General features: G+C 45.5%; 8 protein-coding genes across 8 annotated transcripts; 3 read left to right on the top strand and 5 right to left on the bottom strand. All coding sequences in view use genetic code 12, as the record gives it.

The window, feature by feature from the left end:
* Nucleotides 1–375: 375 nt before the first annotated feature.
* COQ4 (ubiquinone biosynthesis protein) lies at nucleotides 376–3094 on the bottom strand (the record flags this gene model as incomplete). The annotated part of the gene is made up of 2 exons (XM_025485016.1): nucleotides 376–1281; nucleotides 1520–3094. The coding sequence occupies 2 exons, from the start codon at nucleotides 3092–3094 to the stop codon at nucleotides 376–378; spliced, it is 2481 nt and encodes an 826-aa protein (XP_025339947.1).
* A 552-nt stretch (nucleotides 3095–3646) lies between these two features.
* On the top strand, nucleotides 3647–4111 carry SPC19 (Spc19p; the record flags this gene model as incomplete). The annotated part of the gene is made up of 1 exon (XM_025485015.1): nucleotides 3647–4111. One exon carries the CDS (start codon nucleotides 3647–3649, stop codon nucleotides 4109–4111), a length of 465 nt encoding a protein of 154 aa, XP_025339946.1.
* A 417-nt stretch (nucleotides 4112–4528) lies between these two features.
* On the bottom strand, nucleotides 4529–6394 carry CXQ85_001299 (uncharacterized protein; the record flags this gene model as incomplete). Its single annotated transcript, XM_025485014.1, has 1 exon — nucleotides 4529–6394. The coding sequence occupies one exon, from the start codon at nucleotides 6392–6394 to the stop codon at nucleotides 4529–4531; it is 1866 nt and encodes a 621-aa protein (XP_025339945.1).
* Nucleotides 6395–6910: 516 nt separating this feature from the next.
* On the bottom strand, nucleotides 6911–7786 carry CXQ85_001298 (lipoyl(octanoyl) transferase; the record flags this gene model as incomplete). The annotated part of the gene is made up of 1 exon (XM_025485013.1): nucleotides 6911–7786. The coding sequence occupies one exon, from the start codon at nucleotides 7784–7786 to the stop codon at nucleotides 6911–6913; it is 876 nt and encodes a 291-aa protein (XP_025339944.1).
* A 230-nt stretch (nucleotides 7787–8016) lies between these two features.
* Nucleotides 8017–10195, top strand: CXQ85_001297 (PXA domain-containing protein; the record flags this gene model as incomplete). The annotated part of the gene is made up of 2 exons (XM_025485012.1): nucleotides 8017–9531; nucleotides 9566–10195. 2 exons carry the CDS (start codon nucleotides 8017–8019, stop codon nucleotides 10193–10195), a joined length of 2145 nt encoding a protein of 714 aa, XP_025339943.1.
* A 116-nt stretch (nucleotides 10196–10311) lies between these two features.
* CXQ85_001296 (succinate dehydrogenase membrane anchor subunit) lies at nucleotides 10312–10785 on the bottom strand (the record flags this gene model as incomplete). Its single annotated transcript, XM_025485011.1, has 1 exon — nucleotides 10312–10785. One exon carries the CDS (start codon nucleotides 10783–10785, stop codon nucleotides 10312–10314), a length of 474 nt encoding a protein of 157 aa, XP_025339942.1.
* A 591-nt stretch (nucleotides 10786–11376) lies between these two features.
* CXQ85_001295 (uncharacterized protein) lies at nucleotides 11377–12756 on the bottom strand (the record flags this gene model as incomplete). The annotated part of the gene is made up of 1 exon (XM_025485010.1): nucleotides 11377–12756. One exon carries the CDS (start codon nucleotides 12754–12756, stop codon nucleotides 11377–11379), a length of 1380 nt encoding a protein of 459 aa, XP_025339941.1.
* A 176-nt stretch (nucleotides 12757–12932) lies between these two features.
* Nucleotides 12933–17315, top strand: CXQ85_001294 (palmitoyltransferase; the record flags this gene model as incomplete). Its single annotated transcript, XM_025485009.1, has 3 exons — nucleotides 12933–13966; nucleotides 14451–16917; nucleotides 17013–17315. The coding sequence occupies 3 exons, from the start codon at nucleotides 12933–12935 to the stop codon at nucleotides 17313–17315; spliced, it is 3804 nt and encodes a 1267-aa protein (XP_025339940.1).
* Between the last annotated feature and the right edge of the window lie 117 nt (nucleotides 17316–17432).

Here is a 17432-nt window from a genome sequence, read left to right as displayed (position 1 = left end):
TTCGCACGTCAGCCGCATGTGCCAAAACAGCAACCTGGGCTTTTTGAGGGGACAAGATCTGACAAGTGGGATTTTCCAGGACCGTTGTTTGTTTGGCTGGATAAGGAAGGGCGGTGGACAATATGGAAAGTTTCTTTTCATTAAGCTTCTTGTGTTTGGCGTGGTGAGGCTGTTTCGCAGCCATTCGCAGCGAAGCTTCGATGCATTAAGCTGTCAAGCGGTATTGAGTCAGAAGCAAGTGAGACAAAATGGCAGAGCAAATAAGGTAAAAACTTGATTGATTGGGCTGCTACGCTTAAACGTACAACATGGTGTTATGTATATTTAATCATGTAGTATCTTTTCGTCGTGAAATGCATATCTTCGTGAAACTGCTCATATCTTCTTGGCTGCCTTCAACTTGGCAAAGTACTCCTTTCTCAAGTTCCGCAAGTCTGGAGGCTGTTCGATCCCGAGCTCTCTGCGGAGCTCGTTAATGTCTTTTTCCAAGATGTTTTCCCAGTAGACATTAATCAAAGGCGTCGAGTTGAGTCCGCTCTTGATCGCCCATGGGTAGTAGATGTTGTATAAACGCTCCTTTTGGGATGGCTTCAACCTCAACGGAGCGAAAAGAGCACCCAATCCTGGCATGGGGATACCCATGTTCATGAATTCCAACACCTTGACCGCAATCTCGCCCTCAATGATAATAGGTAACCCAGTAATGGCATGGTAGAAGTCATGACACTCTCTGTACCTCTGGAAAATGTATGCCAACTCTTCATCGTCAATGTAACGCACAGGGACTCGGGTATCTGGAGAAACACCTTCACGATCAAGCCATTTAATGTACGTTTTGCCAATGGAGCTGTCGGGCAACGACCGCAAGTAGTCGAGGTCAAGCGATGTGCTGGTTATACGTGGTCTCTCTTTCAAAATCTGTCTACCAACAGGGTCAGACAACATCTGTCTTTGAAGACGACGCAAGACAGGCCTGATGGCTGTGGACTCACCCAAAGCGACAATGTTCTCGTTTCTCTCGGGATGGAAATAAGAGCCTAACGCCGACCCGAGGAACATAAGCGCCTTCTCGAAATTGTAAAGCGGAACGTGCCCAGGATATTCTGGCTCGCGGCGTTTCCAGTACTTATACTCCAGCATTGTCTGATTGCTCTTGTTAAGCGCTTTATTAGGATCGTCGTAGTGGAGCTCACCTCTTTCCATCTTGGAAGCAAGCCTGTTATTCTCGTTGAACATCAACGAGCCCAATGCAGTGAGAGCAGTCGGAATGATGAAATTCCTCTTTTGGGTTTTCGCCAAAGCCAGGCTTCTTGAAAGGAGCATACTTCTGTTGAAGATTAAGCAGATTGTGGTATGATCAACACTTTTTTCTTATGATCGCGAACACCTTGGAGGAATCGCGCATATATAACGGTTGCAAAAAATCAGCAGATTTTTCAGGCGATGCAAAGTTTCGCCAAAGCAAGACCTTCAAATTTCATCGGTGGCACGATTGGTATACAAATCCAGCAAGGATTACCACTAGGCCCACAGCCACTCCTTTGGACCGGAACTGGTTGGCCTGGTTGAATAGTTCTCCCTTGAATGGGTTCTTGACTTCTGCTCCCTCTGGGGAATCGAGTTTGCTTTGTAGCTTTGCTCCCTTGATGCCATTGGAATCTTCGCTTCCTATATCTGAACTGTTAGAGATTTCATCGACGTCTTCGGACCCCGAGGAGGAGTCTTTGACGAGCCTTCCGGTGCCAAAGTCGAATGAGGATATATCGATGGAAATCCGGCGAGGAAGATCGTCCTCCTGTTGGCTTGAAATACTTAGCTTTCGTTCCTCGTTCGATTTAGCAACGTTTTTCTGTTGCTCGAGCTCGGTTCGAAGATCAGCCTTCTCGTATTGCAATCTCTTCACCTCTGCCTTTAGGAAACTCAAAGTTTTGCTCTTATCATCAATCTGTTTCCTGTGATCCTCAATCTGCGATTCGTACTTCGTCAGCTGGGCATCAAGCTCATGATCGAAACGAGCCTCTTGTTTCTTGGCCTCATCTTTTAGATATCCATCGTTCAATTCGTTAAGTTTAATCAGGTAGTTGCCCAAAAACGCTTCAAGCGACTTGAGAGAGCTGTTTTGCTGCTTCACCTTGGCCAAGTTCACAATCAACGAATCCAAAGTGTTTTCTAGATCGTGGGGCCTCACAAGGTGGGAGTTCACAAATATGCCACTGCTTACTGGGTCGGCGGTGGATGCAGAAAAGACGTCCTCCATGGACGGAGTAACGTCGGAGAACATGCCTTGTTCAAAGGCTTTGGTCGTTTTTAGTCCAGCGGTATAAGGGTCTTCCTCCTCTTCCTCGGGCTCTTTCTTACGACCCAGCATCTGCTCAAAGAGGTCCTGAATAAAGTCTAGGTGTCGTTTCTCCGAGCCGGTGAGTTTCGAGATAGCTTCAGGCGTAAGTTTGGGCAACTCGTCGAGAATAGGAACGGATGGGGTGTTGGAAACAACATTAACGTCCTCCACGACGGCGCTGATCTGCTTATGGCTCGTTTCCACTTGGATATTGAAACCGAGGTTGATTCGGTCACCGATTTTGATGGCCACGGGCTCCGAAGCGATTTTCTCCTGGTTCACGTAGGTACCGTTCGAGGAGCCCATATCCTGGATCATCAATTGTCCCAGCTTAGGCTCGACGAAAAGACAAGCATGGTTTCTTGAAAGCACACGCGAGTCAAAGTACCCGTTCGAAACCGACGGTTTCACCTTTGTCCCCGTAGGACGGCCTAATTTACACGACTCTGGGAAATATGGCACATGGATATGTTTCCTGACGAACGTATCGTTCAAAGGCACCAACGTCACGTAAAACTCAGCCTGGGGCCGATCCAGCACAGCCAAATTAGCCTTGTTCTTCTTCTGGTGGCCCAGTTTCCCATTGATTGACAGTGTTCTGCCGTGACTTCTGGACTGAACAGGTACTGGAGCCGGGATCACTTGAGATTGAGAGTTGGACCGTTTCCTGGTGAGATTTTCCCGGGGTGGAGCCAAATGCGTTGTATCTTTGCCAGCGGCAGGCGCTCGGTGCATCTGCATGGACGTAGCAGTCATGGCGACGCTGGAATGTAGAATAGACGATGTGGGTTTGGGATAGATCAGAAGGAAGTGATATGGGGTGGAACACACCCGTGCACCAGATCTTGAAAAGGGCGTTGAAATTCAAAGAGTAGCCCTGGAGAAAGGTTCTGGAGGGCGTTTTGAACGTTTTAGGTTGAAATTTACCTGATTTTCAGTGGTTGTTTGGGCGTTTTCTGCCACTTTGTATTGGTGAAAGTGGACCCTTATGCGCACTACCGGTTGCAAAATAGACGAGACAAGAAGAAGCCAGAAGTCGAAAGGGAAAAAGAAGGAAAGCTGAAAAAAGGGCTTTATAGAAAACGGCAACAATCACTTTATGTAGAACGCATTTTCTTCGATTTTCCAGGTCTGGGGCAGGTTTTACATGGACCCTTCTGGATCTCCAGACCCTACTATCTGTTGATAATCAGAGCGCGCTATAAACATACAAACATATAAACATACAAGTACCTTCCAGTCCAGGTGAACCATAGAGGGGCTAAATAAGGGAATTGCTGTATTACATTGGAATTCCTCATATCTGTCATGTCGCTGCCGCCGCTTTACACCAGTGCACGGATCTTCGAGGACTCAGTGGACCTTCTAGGCTCCTCGCTTGAATCCCTAGAACAAGCTACTAAAGACATTCCCAGACTCAAACAGGTGCTTGACACGCAGAAAGTGTTTGGACTAGTGCCAGAAAGCGACCTCCAAAACGCCCAGGCGAGACTTAAGAACGAAACACATCCTCAGATCACGTACCTTCTTGAAAAGCTCCAGAAGGAAGTGGCTCGTTTGCAGCGGAAGAAGATGTCGCTCGAGAGTGACTTCAATCTACGGAAAGTCCGCTTGGATGCTGTGGGCAAAGGCGTGGATACTGAAAAGGGCGCTAAGTTTGAGAGGCTAAGGATGCTTCGGACGAAGAGAGACAGACTCAAGTATAGTTTGTCACGTCAACGGCTCCACAACTACCGCCAGATTCCCCTGCTTCCGCCTCCAGATAAGACATAGGTTTGGATTTGAGGCAAGCTGGGGATGATATAACCGTTCAAAGGTCTGGTAACTGAACTTGGCTTTGTCAGCCAGCAGAGGGACACAGGTTACTCACCATCCCGTCACTTGTCTGGACCGGCAGTAGAATACATGTTGTTGCTTGTTTCTGCGGATGAATTGAATAATACTTACCCATGATGTTTGTTATTTTGGTCTGCTCCTGCGAATAGCCAAGAACACATGAAGAAAAGCCGGCGTTTAAAGAGGGTAACTACAACAAGGGCGAAAGTAATATTTAACACTATTGCTGCTCTTCATTGAACTCATGCTATATCGACAAGATGAAAGACTGCCGCGTTGAAGCCTTTTACGTGTTTGAGGAGTTCCCCAGAAAGTCTTTTAGGTTTTCAAACGTTGCTCGTTTAACTCCTACCGCTACTCCGGCTTGTTTGCAACTTCAATAGGTAACAACACCTTGTGCCTCTCCTTCGCTGCAACGGCTTCAATAGAAAGCATATACGTCCTTGTAATGTTCTCAGCAAAGAACGAGGGTCCCAACGAAGGAAGCGTTGCATTATAGGCTCTCTTATCAGCAGAGAATGGCCATGTTTGCTGCCTTAGCTGTGACCAGGTATCACGATGAAACGTCGGTTCATACATGGGATTGAATTCATCCACGAGAACCATCTTCCTGGAGAAACTTCTATATTTCAAAGCATTACCCTGGATATATTCATGAAGCTCGATATGAAGACGGAGCGGGGGGTCTTTTGTTTCCAGAAAGTATTGAATTTCAAGCATACGCACAAGTCTCGTCTTCAGCACCACAATGTTACCTGATCGTGAAAAAGTCCAAATGTCCTTATTAAATCTCACCAGTAGCTTGTTGCTCTTGCTGAAAAACGTTGGTCTCGAGGAGGTGGGACATTTGTAGAAGCCATAGGTGGTCAAAACCATGAAGTCAAAAACTTGGATATCACGACCAAAGTGCAACTTGTATTCCCCCTGCTCTCCAGCTTCATATTCACAAAGCACTAGTTTCGCTCTGTCGTTAATAATTGGACCAGATCCAAACTTGTCAAGCCCCCAATGACGAAGCATTTTATCTGGGATTTCCGTTTGACTGTGCTGGATAAGCATAGTAGGAAGCACCGTGATAACGGAAAGGGCGCTAGCCTTCCCACCACAAAGGTATCCCTCAGTACGATGACATATATACTGATAGCCTTTTTCCTTAAGCTCGTCGATGAGCTTGCAAGTCTTATCAAGCGCCAATATACGGTCAGTACCAACGTCTTCCATGTATACAACTCCACGTTGTCTCTGTGGAGGGCCTCGAGAGCTATTGCTCTCGTTATTTCGAAGCTTAGTACTGGCAACAGCGAACCGCCGGTTAGTGGTTAGGGTCATGGAATAACCTGAGCAATCTACCTTCATAGCTACCTCCATTGCGTATGTTCTGGACTGGGTGCTTGTGAAGAAAGTAGGTCCAATATCAGGCAAGGTACATTGGTAGAAGGAATCAGTAGGATAGCATTTCCAATTCCCATGGCTATGCATTTGAAAGCTAAGGGGCTGGTTCATTTTTTTTTGTAAAAGAGTTTCACGACGCAACCTTCTTGAAAGAAAAACCTTGTCGTTCTTCACTTCTGTTGTGGTGCTCAATTCTTCAAGCACCACAGTCACCTCAGTCAATGTCACAGGTGGATGTTGTTTTTTCTTTGACAGCTTCAAGTGAAACTCAAACTCAAACTTAAACATATTAGCCACTGACAGGCCTGGTAAGACCATGAAGTCAAGAGGATCATGTATAAAACTGTCTTGCTCCCAAAGCTTGTTCAGTAGAGTCAACGAACCGCCTGTGGGTAATTCGCAAAGGTCAACCAAACTGCCTCGAAATTTTAACATATACTTTTGTGGAAAGGCGAAAAGATGGTTTCCTGACTTCATCACGCATAACCCAATATCCATATCTTCTTTTTCCGTTTTGTATTCTTTTATAGAGAGCTGACTGGGGTGAATAACAGCATAAACAGCATAAAAGCTCTCCTTATCAAAGTTTGGTTCCCATCCAATGTCTCTTGTCGTCTCTTCCGATTTGATTTTGTTAATTGGTTTTATGCTAATGTTTTCGTTCACCTCATAATGAACTCGGCTTCCCGAATAGATATATCCATCCTTCTCGTATACTCTGTTCACATGGTTCGAGTAATTCTTCTTCACCGCTTCTGGAAGCAAGGTAGCTCCTGGTTTACTTGTTCCCAGCTTATACTTCTCAAAAACAAAAAATTGCTCCAACATTCTCGTTAAGTTCAGTAGAGTGGAGGGAAATGTGTATATATATCGCTTGACACTGCCACTTTCAGAATTAGAAGGATGTCACCGTTTAGAATTGGCGGAAAGTACAACTATAGTTACCTAAAATATGCTACAACAAGCTGTTTCTGTCGAGTTTCCTAAAAACCCCTAAAAATGCTCAAAGTCAACCTCTTAAAATAATTACGAAGCATTAATTCAACCATTCGTAAACGATATTGTTGGGAAACCATTCACTATATGAGGCTCTTCATACCATGACTTGTACTCTCATTGAAGTCTGTCTTTAATTAAATTGGATTATCACAAACATCAAACGTGTGGGAGAAGAAGACCAGAGTATCCTCTTAGCAAGTAAAGAGTTTATTTTCTCCCAATCAATTCAGTGCCCAATGGAATTCGTGGCCATTCCTATATTTGCGGAGACCATGTTATACATGCTTCTTAATGATAATATGTATATCGTCTATGTGAGACATGCATTCCAGACAGACCAGCTATTTACAGTTCCTCTGCGAGAAGGTCTTGGCCATCCATATGTTCGACTGTAGTGATGTTAAGCAACTTGGCGATTTCTTTAGCATACAAATCGCCAGCTGTTCTAACCAGAAGGTCAGCATCGGGCTTCAACTCCTTCAAAGAGGTGGCTCTGGTCCCTGGCAACCCACACATGGTGTAAGTATTCAAAAACTTCATATCTGGATTGATATTGACGCCAACTCCATACGAGGTGATGGCACGCTGGATGTTGCAGCCCACAGAAGCGATTTTCAAGTCGTTAGGTGCCATCCACACGCCAGGGTTATCGTTCGTATGACTTTCAAGGCCGTAGTTCTTCTCTAGCATATTCTGTACCGCCCGAAGCAACACGGCATCCACAAAACACTTCACTGTGAGTTGGCTGAACTGTTTCAAGTCCAATATCAAGTAAGCCGTCATTTGGCCATTGCCATGCCACGTAACCTGGCCTCCTCTTTCAAGCTGGTGGTACTTACACCCCAAAGCCTCGTACTCGTGAATCTTTTGCACCAACAGCGGGTCCTGTTTCATTTGCTTCCCTCCAGTATACACATTATCAAACTCAAACGTCAAAAGAGTAGGAAACGGTTTCATCAGAAGCACCTGTTTCAAGAACTTATCTTCATAATCCGAAAGAGCAAACCCCTGGTCAAGAAAATCCTTTTGCTGTTTGCGTATTTTCGCCTCCATCTTCTTGAAATCCAAGTTGGCTGCCACCATCTGGGCCTGGATGGCCTCGCCTTTCTGGAAAGGCGTAATTCCAGGAAAGTGGATATGCCTCAACGTTTTATAGTTATCATTAAGCGGATGGAACTTTGTACATGTCGATTTGGCCCTCACCAGAATCCTCGGAAGCATGGCAGAGAGTCCAGATGGGGTTGTTTCACTTTTGACTCGGATCTGGAGTATAGAGGCCTCCACCTCCAGCGCACCAGTGCCTCCCACCAGAAACATCAACACTTCCTGATCTGCCCTGATAAGGCCATTTCGAAGCAGGAGCTGTATATTGGGGATATTTTAAGCCTTTTCTTTGATATATAACTGCCAAGGTTTCGTGTGGACGTCATTCAAAGTGAAATTTGCATCCCATGGTGAAACACGAAAAGGGCCTACGGCCTCGGAAGCTGGTGAAGGACCTGAAACGGTTTAAAACGAACCAGGTGACAATTGGAAACTCAAAGATTGCCAGAGCGTCCACGGAGACGGAATGCCCCCAGGTGGCGCTTCTTCTGAAACTATATATACCAGGGAAGAACTTACAGAGACTAAACGAGGCTTCTAAGAAACAGCTACTCGAGAGATTGCCATGGCTCGTTGATCCTGGGCTTCCTGAGTTGAATTTTGAGATTCATCTCTTCTTGAGCAGTATAGTGACCAACTTTGTTTGCTCGTGGTATACGAAACTAGGTACAGATAACTACGACTTTGTGGCTGAAGTGTATACTCAATTGTGTGTTATTGTGAAGGATATTGTTACCAGGTTGACCCGGGAGGTTGAGGGAGAGAGGTTTTTGTTTGTGGTGGATGACATTGCTGACATTTTGAAGGACCACATTGGCGCTACAGCGTTGGAAAATGGCCAATTCAGGTTTCTCCACGCTCAGAAGGCTTCTCTTGAAGAGACGAATCGTGTGGCTAGATCTCTTTCAGACGAGCAAATCATTGACGAGTATTTGGCCACCCAGCATGCTATTTTCGATCCCAAGACGAGGCCCAGTGAATCGTCTCAGGACTCCAGAACGCTATACTTCGAAGTCCTTACGCATAAGCTACTTGAAGCGATCTTTGATACCAAGAAAGAGAACCCGCTTTCTTCTGATATTGTGGATAAGTTTGTTGTTGGTCTCGTGGGGGACTTCGTTTTGAACAAGGCTTTTATGAAGATGTCTTCACCGTCTTTCATTATTGGCACGGTCATTGGCAAAATAGCTGAGATATCAACAGTGGAACCAAAACCTCAAACGAAAAGCTCCTTGGTAGAAAAGGCCAAGAGCACTTACGCTTCAATTTTCAGCCTCGCCCAGGTGGCTATGGTGAAGAAAGAGGAAGTTATGGCCACAGATGAGAACACTGCTGGCTGGTCTGTTTTCAATTCTCCTGTATTTGCCTTGTTCAACTCCTTCGCTGCATTGCAAAAGCGTTTACCCTTTGTGTTTCACGCCATTGGTATGGTACAAACAATCATTCAGTCTTTGGGACCGCTTACATCAAAAATTAATACCTACGCCAGCTCTTATTTGCTCAAAACGGTCTCGCTGAGCCCTCTTCTTGAAGACAGAGATATGGCTGCAAATCTCAAGAACCTTCGATGCATCTTGTTCGAAGAACAAGAGGAGAAACCAGGACCGCCTTTGCTGACACAAGAAGTTGCCGAAAAGCTCTATACCAATTTCCAAACCATTCTTTCGAATCTTGGTGCATCTTCTCTGTTCTTCACATATGATGGAGAAACCGAGGAAGAACTACAAGCCAACTTTGCCAACGCCATCACCCGATTCGAAAGCCAAGAAGCCTGCAACGATCTAAACGACTCCAGCAAACTCAACCAACTCCTCATTATCCGTCTCCTTGACTTTCTCGTGGGCCGTTTATACCCAGAGTTGGTTCACTAGGGGCCTCTGGGTGCAGGTCACTCAGTCTGATAAGCTCAGGTGTATCAACTCCAGAAATATCAACTACATGTCAGTGGAAGAAATCGTCAATCTACTCAGCGAGAGTGGGAAATACAGCTATCGCGAGCCTTTAGAGTCTGTTGCCAATTGGCCATCGTCCAATGATGAGCAGTTGCTGAAGGGCATCAACACCATTGAACTTTTTGCATTTGGCGATTTTGCCAGTTACCTTCGACAAAAGAACAGCTTCCTTGATTTGCTGTACCATTTAGCCAAGAAGCTTGCAAAATTGACGTTGATTTCTGTTTGCAATGAAAACGAAGGCCGGGAAGTGTCGTTCGACGCTCTCTTGCGGGAGTACTCTCTAGAGCAGGCTTTAGAAGGGAAACCCGAGAATTTAGAGCAACTTATTATTGAAATGATTGATGAGGATCTAATCGTGGCCAAGATTGACGAGCAGCAGCGAACAGTCAAGTTTATCGAGTCTCTTAGTGTGAGAGATGCTTATAATGCCAATCGGTACACACTTCGAGTTCTCAGCCACGGAGAAGTCCACAAACGGTCGGTTACCGAAGCACGAGAGTTCCTCAAGTACTGGCTAGATCACAAGGTTGTTCCGGCGCAAGCCGAACTCAAAGATGTGGAAGGGTTCTAAACGAAAAGTCCTAAATTTTTTGCATTTTATTTATGATAAATAATATAAGATTGTCGTGATGATGATAGTATGCTCTGTGGAAACGGTGCCATATGCTCTAAATAAAACGGCGCTATCTAAGCAGTGAAGAGCTTGGCAACAATACCAGTGACACCGCCCTCTTCCTTCTTCTCAAGCTCGTACACACCGTAAGCAGCCACACCAGTACCAAAAGTCAACAAGTAAATGGCGTAGTTGTGGTAGGAGCCGTACACTCTCGATGGAATATAATCAATGATACACGACTGGAAACCAACCCACGAGTGGGCAAGCAAGAATGCGGACAAGGTGGAGTCAAGAACCACAGATGGACCACTAAAGAAAGAAGCACCAATCAAAGGAACAAGACCAATAGCAACAGCTCTTTCAGTGGTCCAGTGAGCAGAGCCATGCAGCTTGGCTGGCTTTGGTGGAACGTAAGCATCGTTCACAGTACCCACAATGTGTCCTGGAGGCTGTGGAATGGTCTTAATGGAACGAGCAGCCTGAAGCAAGGAAGGTCTCAAAAGCTGTCTTTGGGAGGCGAGGCCAATACGCGTAAGGGACAACATTTCTGGGGGAGGATGAAGAAACGAAGTAGTTTAGTTATCACAGTTGACCTTTTTTTTCTGGTACTTCATAGAGCCCTGTGAGCACCCCGGGTTTTCCTTTAACCTTACAGTTACTCGCGATTTGATTGGGCAGTGTTTTGCCGGGACACCCGTACACCAGACGATACTAGGTTGCCAGATGGGAGATTGAAAGAGCTGTTTGGGGATTTTTGGGGGTGTTTTGGGGTGGAGAAGGGTTATGGGGTTATGGGGATGGTGTTTTTGATGTGTGCTTTGGAGTATTTTGGTGTTTCGATGGGGGTATATTTGGAGGACCCTTTTTCGCAGCCATTAACGAAGATGTAGTGAATGGCTGGAAGGTGGTGAAGCGTGGTGGTTCGAGGAGGCAAAGCTTTTAGATGTCTCAGGAAGGCCTTTGCCAGCATGGGGTTTAAAAACTGAACGTCTTTTCAACTGACAGGAAAAGTAGGTTTGGAGGAAGGGAGGTCCAAAGAGGCAGTTCATTACCAATGAAGGACCAGTGGACTCCTGATAACTTTGATTCCTCACAGAGGACTCAAAAGCCCTCTCTTTGTATCATTTCATGTATACCTACTCGGCGTCTTCGTCTTCGTGCTCTTCAATCTCAGGCACTCTCTCTGGAGGACCAAATCTCTCTTTAAGAGCCTTCTCCAAAATACCAAGAGGGCCCTTGTGGTAGATGATTTTCGTGAAACGGTTCACAACACTATCGTACCAAGAAGGAGGATCACGGTCGAATTCACGCAACTCCTCACGAAGCGCCAAACAACGTTCCTGTGACTTTTTATCTTTAAGCTTGCCGTACATGACCACCAAGTTGTCCAAAACACTCACCAATACTGGCGTGGCACGCGCAATGTTCCTGTGGTCGAAGTAGATTTCGTCCACCACTTCTTCACCCCAAGCGACGGCACTGTCTTTGAAGTTTTTGGCCCATAAGATTTCAGATATATGGCTTTTCATTTCAGCAGAAAGCATACGAAGGTTATCTTCTTCACAGTTGAAGAGCGGGAAAGATGCTTGCGTTAATTCGCCAGAAAAGATAACCTTCTCGATACTGGTGACACTCTTTAAGTTTGCCAAATAGATATTGAGTGCTTTCGAGAGCAACTCGTTCTTCTGCTTCTTATTCTTAGCCGTCTTGCTCTCTGTGGCATACACAAATGCCAAGCTGTTTAAAGAACGAATCAACTCGTCAGACACTCTCAGGTCGTCCTGGAGAAGATAATCCTTCAAATTCACCCGCAGAAACGTCAGCGACAACATATCAATAGCACGTTTCAAGTAGTACTCCTTTTCAGGATCCGAAGGCGAAATATCACTCAACAAGCGACAACACTGACTCATCCGCTCGGCATCGCCTAGTCTATAGAAAACCTCATCGTTATCAAGAATCTGTTTAAGCATGCTGATGGATTCCAAAACGTGTTCTTTCGATAAAAGAGCACGCGAGTAGCGCAACACAATGTCAATATAAAAGTTAGCAAAGTCAGCTCCCTTCTTTCTAAGTAACGCATCGCTGCTCACCAACGGGACACGGTACTGGCGTTCGCCATTGACCGTCTCTTCAAACAGAAAGTCCGGATCAATTTCCTCCCCGAGTTTAATAAGCAACCGGCGGTAATGTTTCACCGCATGTCGAGGCAGCTGTAGCACATCGTCTTTGCCTATACCTTTCACAGCGATGACAGTATTTTCCAAGCCCACCAGGTACGGAATATGCTGTCTCTTATCAGCATCATGATAAAGAAGGTACAAAGAACCAAAACAAACCACAAGACCGCCCAAGTAAGCGCCTGCAAAGATATTAGCTATAAGGCCTCCAGACCTCAACGAGCCCAAGGCATTGCCAGAAAGGTGACGGCGTGGAATTGCCTGGAAATTTTTAGTTCTCGGGAACGCCCTGGCCTGGGGGAGTCTCCTGCCCAAGTTCAGAGCCAAACGAAGCATTCTGGCGTGTTTTATATGTACAAGGTAAGAACTGGTGTAAGGTGAATAAACTCGCAGCCACTTTTGGTGATGGCTCCCATAGTTAAGACATGGCTGCAGGAAACCAGCATCAACACTTGAACTACTACTACTTCTACACACCAAACATCCCCCCTATTAAATGTAATCCCACGGCCATGCCTGCGTCCAATGTGTTCCACTGGATAGCCACCAACTGGCTTATCACCGATCCGGCGCTACGGCTCGAGGAGCCTACGAAAAACTACCATCCTAAGACTCCAGCCAATACTTCCCATATATACATCTGTGGGGGCCGGTTCAAGTCTTCGAAACAGTGGCCGATACATGTTTTGGTGTTTTTGGGGATTTTAGCAGGCGGCGTGTTGTTCTGGGTGTTTGAGGCGTCGTGGCAGTGGCACAATGTACTGCCTGCTGTGGTTATAGTGTTTTCTTATCTATGGTTCTTGACGCTAATGTTTATGGTGAAAACAGCAGGCTGTGATCCGGGCTTTGCGCCTCGGAATATCCATGTTTCGTATAGTCCTAGCGTGATACGGGAAGAGGGCCACCAGGCACCAGACGAGTTCCATAGCACCGTATCGCTTCCGTACTTTGGCACTACGAAACCTACTACAGTTAAGTATTGCGTGACTTGCCATATCTGGCGTACGCCACGGATGAGCCATTGTCATAATTGCGATTCGTGTGTTTTCGTCCACGATCATCATTGTGTGTTTATGAATAACTGTGTTGGCTTGAGGAATTACCGTTACTTTCTATGGTTTTTGCTTTTGGCCACCCTTGCATCGATAATGCTTTCAGTTCTTGGCTGGGTCCATGTTTACCACTACAGGATGGTGGAGGACCCGGCCGTGCGGTCGTTTTCTGCTTCCATTTCAAAAAATCCCGTGTCTTTCTTACTTGCACTATACGGCATTTGTGCGTTTATTTATCCTGCAATGCTCCTAGCGTTCCACATGTTTCTATCTGCTAATAATCTCACTACAAGAGAGTACCTTAATTATGTGCGTACGTCTCGCAATGAGCCCGAAGACGAACGGTATGTTAATGTCTACAACACCCACGGCATGCTAAGAAACTTATGGAATCTGTGGTGGGCTATGCCCCAAGGCATTGCACTTACAAATATCAGAGGAGCATACAAGGAAGGCGACCTTCGACACGAGCCCTTGAAAGCTTTAGAATTTGAGTAGAGGGTGTCTTTGTTATACGCTGGCGAGGGAGTCTTCCTAATACGGTTTAAGAGCTCCCGAGAAGGCCAGAAATCCTAGAAAGCAGCTTTTTCAGTCCACCCATAACTGGGGCACCATTTGCATTTCATTTACTTATTTGCATCCTTTAACCACCATTTGCAGCCAAAGAGGCCCTCCACCAACATACAAACCAAACTCTTCACGTTGTACTTTTACACCAAAACAAAAAACACCACCCCTTTCACTCGCTAAAATAGAAAACCTTCACCAAACTAACCCTTTTTTCAGCCCCTCCACTACAAAACATAAAACCACCGCTTCTCACCCAAACGCGCGTACCTCTCTGTAATTACATTTCCCGATCCAGTGTAACATCAACACCCACTTCTCCCCATCCCATGACTCCCCGCCCACAAAGGGCCCCAAAAACTTGGTCGAGGCGTTGGCAGTCAGTCCATACTACCACCTACTTCCAAAAAGGGAAATAAGTCCGCTTCTTTCCTTCTTCAGCACGGGCCATCCAGCTCCAGATGCGCTTACATCTCCAGATCTGAAGCTAAATGACGTGGTAGATCGGGCTATCAACGCTATGGATGAGGATTCTGAGGGTTATAAAGATGCAATTGATGCGTTGGTTCTGAAATATGAGGCGTTTGACGACGAGAAGCTTGAAGGCATCAGGTTCAGGAAACCGGTTATTGCAAGCGATGGAGCTATGAAGCTGGGGTTACGTGAACTTCCCGAGGTTTTGAATAGATTGCTTCAGCTGACCAGAAACGTGGAAACAGAGGATCTTGTGGAACATACAGAAGGTCTTAGTGTGCCTCAATTGGGTAGTTTAACTACTAGTGTTCTGGATGAGCAGTATGATGAACTTATTGCTAGGGAAGTTGAGAGTCAGAAGGTCTCGCCAAAACGTACCTTGAACTCTTCGTCGTTTTCCTCGAGAAAAAGGGTCAGACTCGACCCAGAGCAGCTTGCAGATGCTACTAAGGTTGGTATAGTTGAGCTGATAGATAAGGTGGGCCTTGACGATGCTGACGATGTTTTGGATTCGCTGGTTTGTCATGTTGCCGAGAATGGCACTCGTTTACTTAAGCTTGGTGCTATTAACCTGTTGTTTCACCTTTTTACTCGTCTTACAGAGTCAAACGGGGTTCCTGCTCTTCACCTGGATTACACACGAAGAACCCAGCAGCTTTGCTTAAATCGCGTTACCAGTGAGTCTTTAGTGACATTGGAGGCCATTGTATCCGCTAGATTACTTCTTTTGATCATTTCTACTAGAGGTTTGGAGAAGCGTCTTTACATGGAGACTTACATTACCGGCATTGCCGATTTGGTTTCTCGTGCCATCACGGCCTCCCTGGGTCAAGAGGAAACCTCAGAGGTTTCAAAGGCTATCCCAAAGCTTCTTTATGATATCACCAGTTATGTCGAGCAAGGCAACGTTGACGAACGCATTTTGACGAAACTAGAGTACGCATCCTTCGATGTGATTTTCAACGAGAACAACGATGCAAAGTCTTCAGAATTAAGCTTTTCTCTGATACAGCTCCTCCATACCATCTTCAGCATATACGACCACCAGCGTCGTTTCTTGATTCACGAAATTATGAACAACTTTAATCGCATTCTGCATCAGAGCAGTCCCAGCAACCTGCTCCGTACCCCTCTTGGTACAAGTGTTTCAGCATTCAGCTTGTTACTAGTAAGGCTTATTCAGTCTTTGGAAGCTGACCAAGAAGCCACCTCAATTGAGGATTTCCTTAGGCTACCCAAATCATCAAACCCTACAGCTACTGTGAACGCCAAGCGTCTAGCCATACTTGAGAAACTTGCGGGCAAGTTCAACGAGTCAAAGGTGCTTGCCAATATGGTTGCATCGTTTTGCGTGGAAAAACTTATATCTGGCGAAGCCAATTACAAAGCTGCTTTTAACATTCTTTTGGATGACCTTCTCAAGCTTCTTTCTGCACCCGATAGTCCTGGAGCTGAAACCATATTGTCATCACTCGTATCTCATTTTATTGAAGCGTTGATGAGAGGCACAATCCAAACTTCCAATGAACCGCTTGCTTTAGATATAGTTGGTCGTGTTGGGGTTTGTCTTCTTGGCCTCAAGCTAGATTGTCCCATAGAGCTTGGTGATACAGGTATTTCTAATCCGCTGGAAGTCAAAGAGCTTGCAAGACTAACCCTGGGAAGCATGATGCTTATTGCTTCTTGCAAAGATTACATCGCCTTGAAAACCCTTGCCAGGTATTCCTCTCTTTTATCTAAGGCATCTTCTGGTGTATCGCAGCATGGGTTCTTTCATTCCAGTCCTAGCAAAAAGAGTCGTATATCAGAGCACGAGCTTGCTTTACATGATTCCATAGACGAGCTCTTATCAGGTTTCTATTTCAAGCCAAGCACCACCGAGAAGGCACCAGAGGTTTACACAAAGCTTATTCTTGCACTTTCGTTAAATTCATTGTATGACGAGTTCTTGACTCTCTTGACGCATACCCTTGAAAGTTCGAAAGTTAGACTAAGCACTAAAGCCATCAAGGTGTTATCCAATCTCATTGAGCTTGACCTGAGCATTCTTAAGAATCCAAAGGTGAGTAGCTCGGTTTCAAAGCTATTGGAAAGTCCTGCTGCCCTGTCAAGAGATGCTATTATCGAGCTTCTTGCCAAATACATTTCCTCAAATAACGGTCTATTGGAGAGATACTACATGCCAATCTGTGCAAGAACGACTGATGAAAGTATTGCTGTACGGAAAAGAGTTATTCGGATCATGAGAGATTTTCTTTGTTTTACCAAAACTGTTGAGATCAGGTCACATTTCTGTATCAGGCTAATGAAGAATTTGAATGATCCAGAAGAAAATGTTAGAGGTATTGCAAAGGAGACTCTTCACAATATATGCTTCTCTCCAAAAGAGGAGTCTGATTACAAGGTAACTTGTGAAACAATGATAGAGGTTATCACTCACAGCAACCATGCTCAAAGATCTTTTGAACAGTACATTCTTTCTGGAACGAAAGATAAAAGTACCCGATTACGAAGGAGCTGCTTAGGAAGTTGACGGAGACGGCGTTGGAGATTGCAACCGAAGTTATAGATACCGAGGACCAGGGAAGAGCAGAAAAATCATTGAAGCTTGTTTCCACGTTCACCAGTCTCGATATGGACGTGTTGAGTCAGGATTACCTCGTATCGCTTTCGCCTTACGTTTCTTCCTCAGATGCCAATGGTGATATCTGCTACTACACGCTTAAGATCTTGAAGTCGGCTGTTCCTAAACGTGCGGCATTGAGTCTGGCTTTTGTGAAGGAGATCCAAGATGTGCTTTGAAGAGATTGACAAAGTACTCAGTTAGGGAGCTCCATGAAGCGATACCCACTTTAAACTATCTCACAGAGGCTTCACACACCCAACATAGGCTCATTAATGCCCTTATCTCGTGCCTCA

Source organism: Candidozyma haemuli (genome assembly GCF_002926055.2).
Source record: "Candidozyma haemuli strain B11899 chromosome Unknown B_2014730914, whole genome shotgun sequence".
Lineage (NCBI taxonomy): Eukaryota > Fungi > Ascomycota > Pichiomycetes > Serinales > Metschnikowiaceae > Candidozyma > Candidozyma haemuli.
The sequence above is the reverse complement of the archived record's forward strand: the minus strand, read 5'-3'. Positions and strand labels throughout refer to the sequence as shown.